Source organism: Corvus cornix, chromosome 6 (assembly GCF_000738735.6).
Source record: "Corvus cornix cornix isolate S_Up_H32 chromosome 6, ASM73873v5, whole genome shotgun sequence".
In the NCBI taxonomy this organism is placed as follows: domain Eukaryota; kingdom Metazoa; phylum Chordata; class Aves; order Passeriformes; family Corvidae; genus Corvus; species Corvus cornix.
The window spans coordinates 24,181,193-24,193,658 of NC_046336.1; the positions used below are offsets into that span (position 1 = coordinate 24,181,193).

General features: G+C 43.3%; 1 protein-coding gene across 7 annotated transcripts in view; it reads left to right on the plus strand.

Annotated features, from left to right (window-relative positions):
* The window catches only part of ZMIZ1 (zinc finger MIZ-type containing 1), a 293,577-nt gene that overhangs the window by 130,434 nt on the left and 150,677 nt on the right, over window positions 1-12,466 (plus strand). For all 7 annotated transcript variants that reach the window (XM_019293446.3, XM_010412904.4, XM_010412908.4 and 4 more), the window contains one exon: window positions 6,302-6,411. In XM_019293446.3, coding sequence (XP_019148991.1) covers window positions 6,352-6,411 — 60 coding nt within the window. In that variant the 5' untranslated portion in view covers window positions 6,302-6,351. The remainder of the gene's footprint in view (window positions 1-6,301; window positions 6,412-12,466) is intronic.

A 12,466-nucleotide genomic window follows, 5' to 3' on the forward strand; every position in this document is an offset into this window, starting at 1 on the left:
ATGGTAAATAAAGCTTTATTAAAACAACTTCCTTTTTCAAGTGTTTAATGATGAAAACAGCCTTTCACCTGACATTTTATACTTTTTGTGCCATATCTAGTAGAAGAAATAAATTAGTTGTCATGGATAGATATTAAACTTTTTCCAGCAGATGATCTTTGAAAGCATCTTTGAAAATTCTCGTACTGAAAAGCGGGCTTAGAGCCCTTTGAATGCTGTGTGAGCCATGTGCCTGAGTGCAGACGTGCCGAGCTGCATTGTGCCGGCGCTGTGCGGGCTGTCGGGGCTGCGCCTCGGGGCTGGGCTGTGCCGCGGGAGGGCACCGGCTGGGCTCAGCCGGAGAATCGATGCAATTACACGCAATGAGTAGCGTTAACCTGTGTGTACACACGGAGGTACGTTCTGATAGTTCAAGAAACAACTTCTTACAATATGTTTAATGGTAAGGAAAATGTCAAGTGGTATTGGACGGGTTTTGTCTCTGGACCGCCACGTTTTACCACCAGGACAGGGCGCTGAGGGAAATGATGTTTCTTAAATCCATCATTGGAGGTGACAGGCTCCCGGGAGCTCCTGGGCTGGTTCGGACCCGGCTCCTCGGGGGTCGCGCTTCAGGCGACGGAACGCGGCTGTTCCGCCTCGTGGCCTCCGCAGAGCCACCGCCCCGGGCCCCGCGTTCCCCCCGGGCTGTCCCGGTGAGGCCCCCCGTGCCTCGTTCCCCCCGGGCTGTCCCGGTTCCCCACGGCGCCCCCAGGTCCCCCCGGGCTGTCCCGGTTTCCCCGGTCCCCCGGGCTGTCCCGGTTCTCCCCGGTGCCCCCAGGTCCCCCCGGCCCTGACGGGCGGTGGCGCGGCCCGGCGGCGCCCCCTGGCGGGCAGCGGCGGCACCTGCCCCGCTCGGCCGCAGCCGCTCCCGCTGTCGCTGCCGCTTGGCTTGTTGCTTCATCAAAGTCACTTCGTAGATACAGATTGTCTGCCCTCTCGTAGGACCCTCAGCATGCTGGAGACTTGCAGGAAATTATTAGTTTTTAGCTGACTGAATAAACAGCATTAACCAACTTGTGTGCTGTGGCGGCAGGGGGCAGGGATGTTTACAGCCGCTGTGCTGAATCCCTGCTTAAGGAACTGTTCTTCATTGCCCCTTCTCACCTACCATTAAAATTTCTTAACTTATAAAGGTATTTCTTGTGTCCTTTTATTTATTCTCTTCTTGCCCTGAGTGGTCCGAAGTGCCTCCAAATTAGATCTTGTCTGGTGCAGCCGCCGCAGGGTGGCTGGCAGCGTGCTGGTCCCCTGTGGAAATGGAGACCTGGCGTAGCGCTGTGCTGCTGGCCTCGAGCATCGCTCACAGCAGCCTCCCCTGCCTCCTGGGAAGGGTTCTCTTTCCTCCTCTGCCCTCAGAATGGATTTCTGGTGGAAATTTGGTCTCCAGAGCAATGGCACCCTGTTGCGGCAGCAAGGGGGTCAGTGGCAGTCCTTGGGGCTGGTGGGGCTGGGCAGCCTCTGATGTTTCCAGTGAGCTCCGCTCCAGGTCCATCTCGGCCCAGCAGTGAGGGAAGGAAGCCTGTGGGCACAAGAGCAGAAGGCACCTTGTGAAGTCTTTTTAAACTAAGGGAGAAAGCTGGACCTGTTTCAGTGGTAATTCAGGTCTGCCTTGGCCGCAGAGGAGCAGATTTCCCTGGTCCACTGGTCCTGGGGAGGGAGAGCTCTCGCTGTGGATGGCAGTTCTGGCCATGAGGAGAGCTCATCCCAGAGCAGAACTGAATGCACACTAACTTTAAAAATGCTCTACGGTTTTAGACATGTGTTTTTGAAGCAGTGATGAAATGTTCGACTTCTTTTTTTTTCTCTCTCTAGGAGGCTGTTTAGGCTGCCTTAGGAACTAGTGGGGACTACATTTTACTAAATTGTTTTTTAAATTGTGTTACTTGAAGTACAGTTTCTGATAAAATAATTGCAGTCTCCTAACCTGAACTGGCAACCAACACGTAGTGTAGCAGAAATTTGTGAAATTCTCGTTCACAGGGCCACTGCAAAATTTCCTTCATTTTTCAATATTGAAGAAGGGTTTGTAGTAATGCTTTAAAAGATTCAGTATGTTTAGGGTAAAAAAAAAAAAAAGGCTAACAGGTTGATACATCTGTTCCTTTAAAAACAAAGCGTTCTCCATTTTTGAGACATCATAAATATGTAACTGAGGCCTCTTTAATTACTGCCTAGGGCTATAAACTCTCAATGCTAGAGGGGAGGGAAGAAAGAAGAATAATTCACATAATTTTTAAATTTTTTTCTTTTTTTAAAGAGAGGGAGATTGAGTCTTTGCCTCAGAAAAGAAAGAAGAATGGGGCTTTTTATTGTTGAATTACCAGAAGGTGCTGGGAACACTTATTTTTTTGTTTATCCTTTTGGATGGAGTTAGCATGTAAAGCAGTAGTGTACAACCTTCCTGACTAATGCGTGCACCAAACAGAGGGGATTTGTTACAAAGCACTAGAAAAAATTCCCTTCCCAGTCCTCCTCTGCCAGTACCCTTAATCCTGATCAGCAACATCCCCTGCTGTCTCTTGAGCTGCTCGCAGGCCTGAATCTCACCATGCTGTCTAATGCAGGGACACCGCAGGCCAGCCAGGGACCCTGCAAAGTCGTTTTCACTTGTGACCTGATAAGTGCACAGCACTTAACCGAATAGAAGTCTGTTCTGATTTAGCCCTGGCAGCCTTTCTGTATCTTAAGTACCATTATTTTCGACTAAGGTGATCTTGCTGCTACTTTTAAAATAGCATGAGATCGACAGAAAGAGCATTTTTTTAAATTTCAGGAGGTGGATGTACGTGTGGGGAACCTGGCCAGAGTACAGCAATACCCATGTAGTAGGTGCAGTTACTGGAAATTTAATTCTGCTGTTATTTTTCTTCCAACCAAAATGGTCTGGTGTCAAAATGCTTATTCTGCCGTGGTGAAATTTCAAATCTGTATGATAACTTTCACTTTCCATGTTTAATCTTTTAATTCTTGCTGAGGCCCATGAAAGAGTAATTTCCAGATAATAATGGTTTCCCACTAATAAGCTCTGCGTTTTTTATAGCAGAAATTGCTTAGAGCCAGTATGCTCACTGAAAAAAATTACTGTATTTGATGCTCTTGTGATGTGTCTGAGAGAAAGATATAGATGAGTCTTGTGGCGGTGAGGCAGGGCATTTCAAATACAAAGCGTTACGTCATTCTATGTGATGAGGCTTCATGTGTACAGTTTTGTCTGTTTGGTTCATGCAACAAATGTTTATTGTCCAGGGGAGTTAGTGGGCTGAGGATCATCTCTTGACCAGAAGAGAATAAATGAGATTGGGCTGTAAAAGTAGCAAACTGTCAGCAGCAAAGGCTGGTGGGTGATTGTTCATCCATGCTGTGAGGGGGAAGAGGCAGAGGGAGCCTGGCAGGGCACAGACTGAGCCATCGAGCTAATAATGTGAGAACAAGTGGGATTAAGCATGGAAGTGAAAATTTTTCTAGCTACTAGGGGAAAGGTGAGAGTCAGAGAGTACTTTTGAGTGAGAACCATTGGGTTTTAAAACACAAAGAATTATTTTGGAGACTGAGTTTGATCAACGTATTACAGAATTTGTGTGCCCTGTCTGTGTAGGAGAGTAGGAGATTGCACTCCCAGTCCTGCCTCCAAGAGCCTTGTGGGGTTCCTGCTCAGTTAGGTGAGTTACTTTCATGTATTCTGCCCCTCTGCTTTTCCAGACAAAAAAGAGAAGCTGTGCCATGTGGGAGAAATGACAGTTTGGACAAGTACAATAGTAAGCTGTGCTTCAGGTAGCTGATAGCAACCTTTGATTTTGTTTATGGTTAACTGTAAGGCAGTTAATTAGGGTGGTATTACATGTACAATTCAAAAATGTCATGACTTTCTTAAAAAAAAAAGGTGCCTAAGTTTGCATGTCTTCAAATTTTTCAGCAGACATCCATGTGCATGTATATGTATTTGTTTTCGGTATGCCCTTCGCCATTGGTCCTGATGTTCAATTAAAATGCAGATAATTTGTCCTAGCTTGTAAGATGGATCACTGCTGAAGTAGTGTCATGTCTAGGCTAGCTTATCTCTTGATAAATACCTCTGCTGTCCACTGAGAGATTAAACTTCATGACTACTGAGGTCTGTTAGGGGATCTTACAGGCAGATAAGACTGTGTAACTGGCTTTTAATAAAATATATCAATTCACATTTGCTAGAGGACCTTTGGATGGTATTTGCTATTGAGAAGGTAGCAGTGACATAATCAAAAGATAATACTTGCATGTGGAACTGGCTCTTCTGTTATAATTTATTGACAGGAATGCTTTATTGAGCCCTCTTGTGTCTAGAGTGTGGAGGTGAGGAGCTTGAGCTGCTGTTATAAGACCTCATTTAGTTGTCTAGCAGAAAAGATTTCTTCCCCTGAGTCTAATCCAGCAGGAGCCATGAAAGAATGTTATCAGCGAGGTACAGAAATCTCCGGCAGTTTGGGTGTGTGGGATGTGCGTGGATCCATGGTCTGGAGTCTGTCTCGTTGTGAGAGCTGTGTAGTCAAGGTTCCCATCACAGGGAGCATTCTTCCCCTCAAGGGGGTTGAGTATGGACAGTGCGGGAATTGTTTAACTGAAGAGCTGTTGAGTCGTGTACCAGAAGTGGTGAACAGCCAGCTTCTCTAACAAGACAAGTATCTGAAAAATTTGCTGTCTCTTATGTGTATGGAGGGAGTGGAAAATAGTTTTGTCCTGAACAGTGTTCCAAAAAACCACTCAGTGCCACTGAAGAGGTTCATGAAGGAGAGGTTTCTGTGCAAGACTGGGACCTTGCTTGTGCTATATAAAGTTTGGTATAAATAGGGCATTTGGGGATATATTTCTGTGCTCACTCATTGTTCATGAATGTAAGGATATAACTTCTTAGAGTGTACCGATTTCTCTGGTAAAAGGATATGGAAATTTTAGGCAAAGATGTTTCTCATGTACCAAATGTGCAGTATCTACGCTTTATTTTCCATTTTAGATGCCATGAAAGGGACTGAAACAGCAGAGTATACACACACACATATACATATATATGTGAAACATCTCTGTGTCCCTGAGAGGTGAATTCTAGAAAAAAAACACTTAAATCTGGTTAGCTCGTTAAGTACAGGCTGGAGTCCCATGTGCTTGTACTCAAAACATAAATAAGTAGAAGTCATGGTGCAAACCATTCAGTAATATGAATTACTGACTGAAACAGTTGGTTAGTTGTTGGTTTATGGTGTCTTTATGATCTGCTGTTCTGCTACTACAGGAAAATCAAAGGGCAAGGCCAGAGAGGGCGAATGGGTGGAAAAGGCCTGGTGAAATACAAACCCACACCAAGGACCTTGCTTACCCTTACTTGTACTTTTAGTGTCTTAGTCCAAGTCTGAAGGGCATTCTGGCTGTCCCTGCATCCCAAGCTGTGTCCACAAACATAACTCAGCATGATGTGCATCAGTGGTGGGCCTAGGTCTCTAGATCTCTATAGCTCTTTAGATCTCAGATTAGAACTTGCTGCCAGCTTTCATTTTATGATTTCATACAGCTATAGCAACATGAATTAAAACTCCAAACACTACTCTGAGCCTTAATTTTTATTTTCTAGATTTATTTTTTCTTAAAGTCACAGGAATCTTTAATTTGCCTTAAGTTACACTGTTTGTGAAGAGATGGACCTAAAGACAGCAGGATGTGTTTTTCCAGAAGTAACAAGTAATTTGTCCAGCTATAGATACCTGAAAGAACACGATTTTTCTGGAAGGCAAGAACTGCTCAGCCCTTTGCTCTGAAGATCAGGCCTATTCCATATATGCTAGGTTGTGCATCTGGACATTTGTCATTCTTAAAGTCTGGGCTGAGTTGTGGATCCCAGTCCTTCCTGCCCTGTCATTTGGCCATTTCAAGGACTCATGAAATAGATCTGCTAGTTGGAGGAGAATCCAAAATGTGTTTGTTAGTTTTATTTCCAATCCAGAAATCCAAATTCTTCAGGACACACATTTTGTGCTATTTTTGGCCATGTAATGCTCTGCTGTAGCTGATTCATTTAATATTTATGGGAGGTATTTTCTCTCAGAGGAAGATTAGGAAGAATCCCCATGCCCTTGTCCTTGCAAAAGCCAGGCTGTCATTGTTATTGGGATTATTATTATTTTATCTCACAGTGTGCTCAGGATTTTCTTGCAAGCAGCTCTGTTCAATTGTTCAGGTAGTGGAAGTGTATCAGCTGTGTTCAGTGATCTTTATTGTCCTTTTTGTCTTGCAGATCGAGGGATTTTAATGGCTTTCAGGTAGAAGAAAGTAGAGACAATCAAAATGAATTCTATGGACAGGCACATACAGCAGACCAATGACCGGCTGCAGTGCATAAAACAGGTAAGCTGAAGGTGGAGGTCATTGCTGCCAAGTGAGGGTTGGGTGTTTTGTGGCAGGTGTTGTGCACTGCGGTTACCTGATGCTTAATGACTGTCCTTGCCCTTCAGAGGGAAGGAATGAGACAATGTAATCTCATTGAAGAGAATATCTGCTGTGAGAGCTGGTCTATTAACCTCAAAAGCCAGACTTTCCCTCACACCTTTCTAAGAAATCTTCAGCCTGGAGACTGAACAAATCTGTCTCAGCTGGAAGCAGAGTGGTGCTCATCCTGCCAGCTCGGCCTGGAGGGTCACAGCAGGTGACTGTCATTCTAGTGCTCTGAGCACAGTAATCCACAATTCTGACGGGCCAGTTTTGATTTTAATCCAGTAGCTGACCTGAGACCTGCACTGCCTGGAGACTCAGAACTTGGATGGTTGGCATGCCTCCAAGTGCTCAGAGTGCTGCTTAATCAGTTTGCATGGAGACTGTAAAAACTTCTGTTTGCAAGGTAAAATTTTCAGAAGCATCTGTTTGTGAAGATGAAGGGCTCTTCACATGCCAGTGCCTTTCAGTGAATTATGTCTCATTTACAGATTTCCCCACTGTAACTGTGCTTGCAAATGCTTTTATAACCAAGTGAAACTACAAAGGCAAGGATGAGTAGAGATCATCTTTCCCTGCTTTACCCTTCTCAGTGAACTTTGCTCTCTAGGGTTGCAGGCAGTGTGTATTCTCCCCTCACATATGTTCTCGTCCACATGCAACAATCGTAACAGAATTTTCATAGGAATGGTCCTTGTAGAGGAGGTAAGCAAGAGAATGGTTTTTCATGGGTCTATTTCCTGTGTTTATCTCTAAATCAATGCATGCATGCAGCAAGCAGATGCATAAATGCAAGCTGCACAGAGATATTTTGAAGATCCCATCTGGATCCGGGAGATGACCTCCAAAGTTCATCTCTTCAGACTGGTTGAAATTTTCTGAATTACGCTGGAAAAACAGAAATTTGATATTCCATGAAATTATGTTCCCAAATAATTTTTCACTGTTGTCTGAGCAGTTTTCTTTGTCACAACAGGTCACAGCAGAGTTCTGCTGTTTTAGTTTTTTTATTTGTATTAACCAAGTTAAAAACCTGCCTGCTTACTTGTGCCCTAGGGCATGTGCATATTGCTTCTTGAGGCAGCACAGCATTTCTGTGTTGGTAGATTTGTATTGTAGACACAAGCACCCTCAATCAAAGGAACTGGTAAAAGATGAGCATGGGGGTGGTACTGGACCAGTAGCTCTGGATTTTTAAATTTATTTACTTAACTACAAGTTCCTCAACAGAAGCAGCCAAGGGGAAGTGCTGATCCCTCTCTGGAGAGCAGCGATAGGACACAGAAACATGGGATGATGCTGTGTCAGGGGAAGTTCAGACTGGGTGTTAGGAAAAGGCTCTTCACTGAGAGGATGGTCAGTCACTGGAACAGGCTACCTATGGAAGTGGTCACAATATCAAGCCTGTCAGAGTTCAAGGAATATCCAGATGATGCTCTTAGTCATAGGATTTAATTTTAGGTGGTCCTGTGAGGAGCAGGAAGTTGGACTTATTGATACTTAGAGGTCCCTTCCAACTCGATACATTCTTTGATTCTATAAGAATATGCTTCTCTTCTCTTATTCTTATCAATCTCCATCATTATGTTGTTACAGCTTTGCCTAGATATTAGTGGAAGTTTATATTTTCTAGAATGTGTTGTAATGCAGAAATATGTGGGTTTTTGCAAGTCTGACCATGCAGATGCTTTGGGTGATATAAAAAAAGAATACAGCTCACACCTAAACCAGATGATTTTTCTCTCCATATTTCCTTTGCAAGAGAGGATTTCAGAATAAATCAAACAAAGCTAGTTCATAGGTCAAGGAACAGAAATAGGAATCTTTTCCTGCGGAATTGCTGGTCATAATCCAGCCTTTCTCTGTGGTGTCTCTCTCTTTCATCACTCTGCAGTGAAAGTTAATGCATCTAATGGCCCTTTAGAGGCCTGAGGAAAATATGAGTTTGAGAATTTCATCCCAGTTTCTTATGAACAACTATCTGGTTCAGAAAAAACATGCCCTTGACTGGTACAAATCGGTGTCCTTTTTGGCCATCCTAGCCTATAGGATGAAGAATGAAGGTTAAATTGTTCTGCAATTTAACCTTCTAGCTGTAAGAACAGACCTTTACATCAAGTGAAGACAAATGGAGGATGCTGCTCAGCTCCTTTTTCTAGAGCTGTCAGTTTCTGTACATAATTTATATTATTTTAATTAGATAAGAGAATATCAAATTACACTTCTTAAAGTTTTAAAGAGATAATTTTGCCTATGTAATGGGTACTCTGTCAGTTAAACCACTAACTTCATTTATACATAGTGCTGTTTTGCATACGCAGCTTGGATATTTCTTCAGTGATGAAGGCCAGGGGAAGGGAGGAAGGTCAGGCTGCCCAGCATTTGTTTAACACTCTCTGTTTTCTTTGATCCTGGAAGAAAGCTTGGGGTTTTCTGGTAGAGCAGGGGCATGCTTGTGTCAGAGCTCAAAGAATGCCTGAAAAGGAGCTATCCTGCTGGGGAAGGCTTGTGAATTCATGGTTTCTCCATTCTGTTCAGACCCAAAAAAAGAAGAGGAGAGGAAGAAGAAAACTCTTGTTGTCAACTCATGAAAAACTGTAGTTAACCAAGATAGTGGCTGAACACCAAAAATATATCTCAGAAAGCTTTTTTTTTGTGAGAGTGGCACTACATGTAGTTTTGTTGGGGAGTAATGACTGATTGTTTAAAAAAAAAAATTGTTTTGTTGTAGAAAGTAGCATCAAAACTGCTGTTTGCTTTTTCACAGTTCCAAAATCTTGTGCTGTTATCTTTGCCATGGTGCAGAAAGGGACAGAAACTTACTTTACCTCTTTGGAAGACACTCACCTCCCTGTCACAGGGTCATACATTTCCAGTTTGAGGACATTTACCTTGTCCTTTGAGACAGGTCATTAGCTGGCTGATACTAGAAAGAGTAATTTCCAGTTCACCCATTGAGAACTGGCCCACACACTGCTCCGTGCATGTTGGGTTTGGGAGCAAAGCAGTACCTTGCATGGCCGTATCAATGTATCTTCACCTAATCTGGGATTAACTGCAGGGTCAGACAACAATACGTCTGCCTTTTCTTCCTGGTCTCGTCTGTCATCCTCTTTTCCCAGACTGTGAAAAAAACACTGCTGCTGTTCTCCTGAGCACACATGTGCTTTTGGGGTGGTTAACACAGCAGTGGCGTGGAGGGTGCACTGCAACACGGGGAGGAAAACCATCCTTCCTTGGTGCCCAGCATCTACTGGTTTTATAACCCTGCTGGCAGCCAGTGGCTCCTGCAGCCAGACTGAGAGCTGTCTGCCGCCCTCCTTGCCCCTCACTCCAGCCCCTGAGAAATGCTATAAATGGTAATCCATGTGCCTCTTTAACTAGATCAGGTTTCAGCACAGGGTCAGGACAGGCTTCTTTCTTCCCAGCTTTGTGACTTGTGAGACACCCACAATATCCTTGCTGACTTCTGTTCCAGGATCAAGGTTGTGTTTTATCTTCACCTTTTTTAGTGCTTTAAAGCTACAAACCCAAAACTTGTATATGATCAGCTAGTTAGGAAATGAAGTGTGTGTTAAGAAGTGTTTCAGAATAGATGAAAGGGCAAACTGAAGAGGTGGCTGTGTATTTATGCTTAAAAAAACCCTAGACTTCTGTGGAAGGCTGGAACAGCTTGTGTGGTCTCTTTGTAGCTGATTCCCTCAGTATTTGTAAGTGTGTGTGCTTTAAAATCAAACATAGCTTTTTTGATGTACAGTGGAAAAAGCCAAAGTAACAGGCTTTCCTTAACACGTGCAATTAGTTTGTCATGACACAGGAGACTCTTCAGGGTACATTGAAGGGAGCTGGATGTTCAGGGCACAGGCTTTTTTCTTTAAGTCTTTGTCCATACAAACAAAACCACAAAATTACCTTTGTGCAAAGCAAAGGTCTGATAGCCCCTGGGAATCCCCTGCCATATTTGAGGCTGCAGTAATAATCTGTTTATCTGCTGAGGGCTCGTGGATCAGGTGGCTCTGGCACAATGTCCACCGCGAAGCTGTGGGGCAGCAGGAGCTGGCTCAGGCAGGCACGGAGCTGAATTTGAGAGCTTCCTTGCTGCCTGCTGCCCAGGCACAGCCTTCTGAAGGAGCCAGCTTGGCTTCTGCTGCATAGAAAATCCCAGTAAAGAATTGACTGGGTTTCTTAAAGCATTCTTCATAGCAGTCCAGAGGTGTGGCTTTAACCAGACGCTGCCCATTGCTTTTGTTAGGTGATGGAAGCAAATGCCAGGGGAAAACAGTGGGTTGGTTTAACATCTCTCTACTCTTACTCTAATGGGTCTACTTGAAAAACATAGAACTTTAATCTAGGGACTTCTATCTTTTGTGCCTGTTTGCTTGTCAGGCAGTTTTGTGAGGTTTCTGTATGTTTCTTCTGAAATTCTTGCAAAGAAGAAGATGGAAAAAAATCTTTCTGTATTTAAGTTACAAGGAAGCCACCCCTTTCAGAAGGAGTGTGTGATATCTTCCTGCCGTGCTGAGCACAGTTGTTAGGCTCTGTAAAAGCTGTGCTGAAATGTTAGTAACAGGTTAAGGGGAAGTGTGAAAAGGCTCTCTGGTGTCAAAAGTATTAGATCGTGGTGGGAACAGAGAAAGTTGTTTCTGCTGCTTGTGTCATGGTATATTAGGGCACATTGAGCAGTATCATCAAATGATGCTGGATCACCACTTAATTGGAGACACACATCACATAGCTGATTTCCAGAAACCGATTAACATCTCTCCCCTCTTTCCTTCCAGAAGGCTTGCTGAATTGCTGCCTAGCAATGCTTTTTAGTGCCTACCCAGCCATTTAGAGAGATATGCTAAAAGTTGTAATTGCTGTGTGTTTTTGTTGATATTTTCTTGCTCAAATTGGAAACAAGCAAGCCCATTTCTTTCATCATTCAGCAGCTAGGTTTTTGGTAGCTTGCAATTCAGGGGAAATAGAATTCTTTGTATATTTACATAACTGTTTTTAAGTGCTGAAGTGTTTGAACTAATTGTTCTGCTGTTCAGTGTTATTGTTGCAGACTCATGTAAATGCTAAGCAGTCCTAAACGTATCATTTTTAGTGCATTTTGGACTGGTTACGAAGGACTGGTATGAAATTACAGCTAAAAAGATTTTAATAAAAAGAAAAATGCTTCCCATACATTTTTTTCATTTGCATATGCTTACAAAACTGCCCACAGTAGTTTCATGAAACTTTCATTCTTGAAGAACTTTGAAAATTAGAAGTATTCATATGAAGAGTGCATTTATTTAGAACATACTTTTTTTGGTATTCTATATAAGTGTTACAGGGGGTTTTAGCAGCTAAATATGAAATAACGAGGCTAAAGGGGAAAAAGACCTTTTCCATAAAAAGACATTTGATGGGCCTCGGGTGTTACAGTTTATTGGTTAAATGGTCCATCAATGCTGTGTTAGTAGCTACATTTTTTTTGTATCTTTTTTTTTGAGGCCTATAGCCGCAAGTCCTTTGTCTGCTTTTCTGCTCAGTCTGTGATGGAATATTCCTCTGCTAGACTTAAGTATGTTTAGGAAAAACTGTCAGCAGACCAGTTTTCCTGGCTCCTCTACTCCATTTAGAGACTTGTCAGTCAACATTCCTGCTCTGTTAGATCCTTCATCCTGGTAGGGAAGCTGCAAGGGAAAGAGCAAAGAGGCAATTTGCTAGAAGTACTTCTGGTAGGGAGGGGAAGAAAGCACTTTCTTGTTGTTTGCAGTATTTGTCTGGTTTGTTTATCTGACAAGATTCCAGTGGGTGGAATATAACCCATCGTGTTGTGAGGCAGATTCGTAAAGTTCTGGCAGGTTCACTTTTCCCATTCCCAGTTCTGCTGCTTTACTGGAGCACCTGTCCTCAAGGACTGGGGTTTTAGTACTCTTAATATTAGTCGTGCTAGTATCCTTAGTATTTCCATTTCAAAATGGAAAATGCGCAT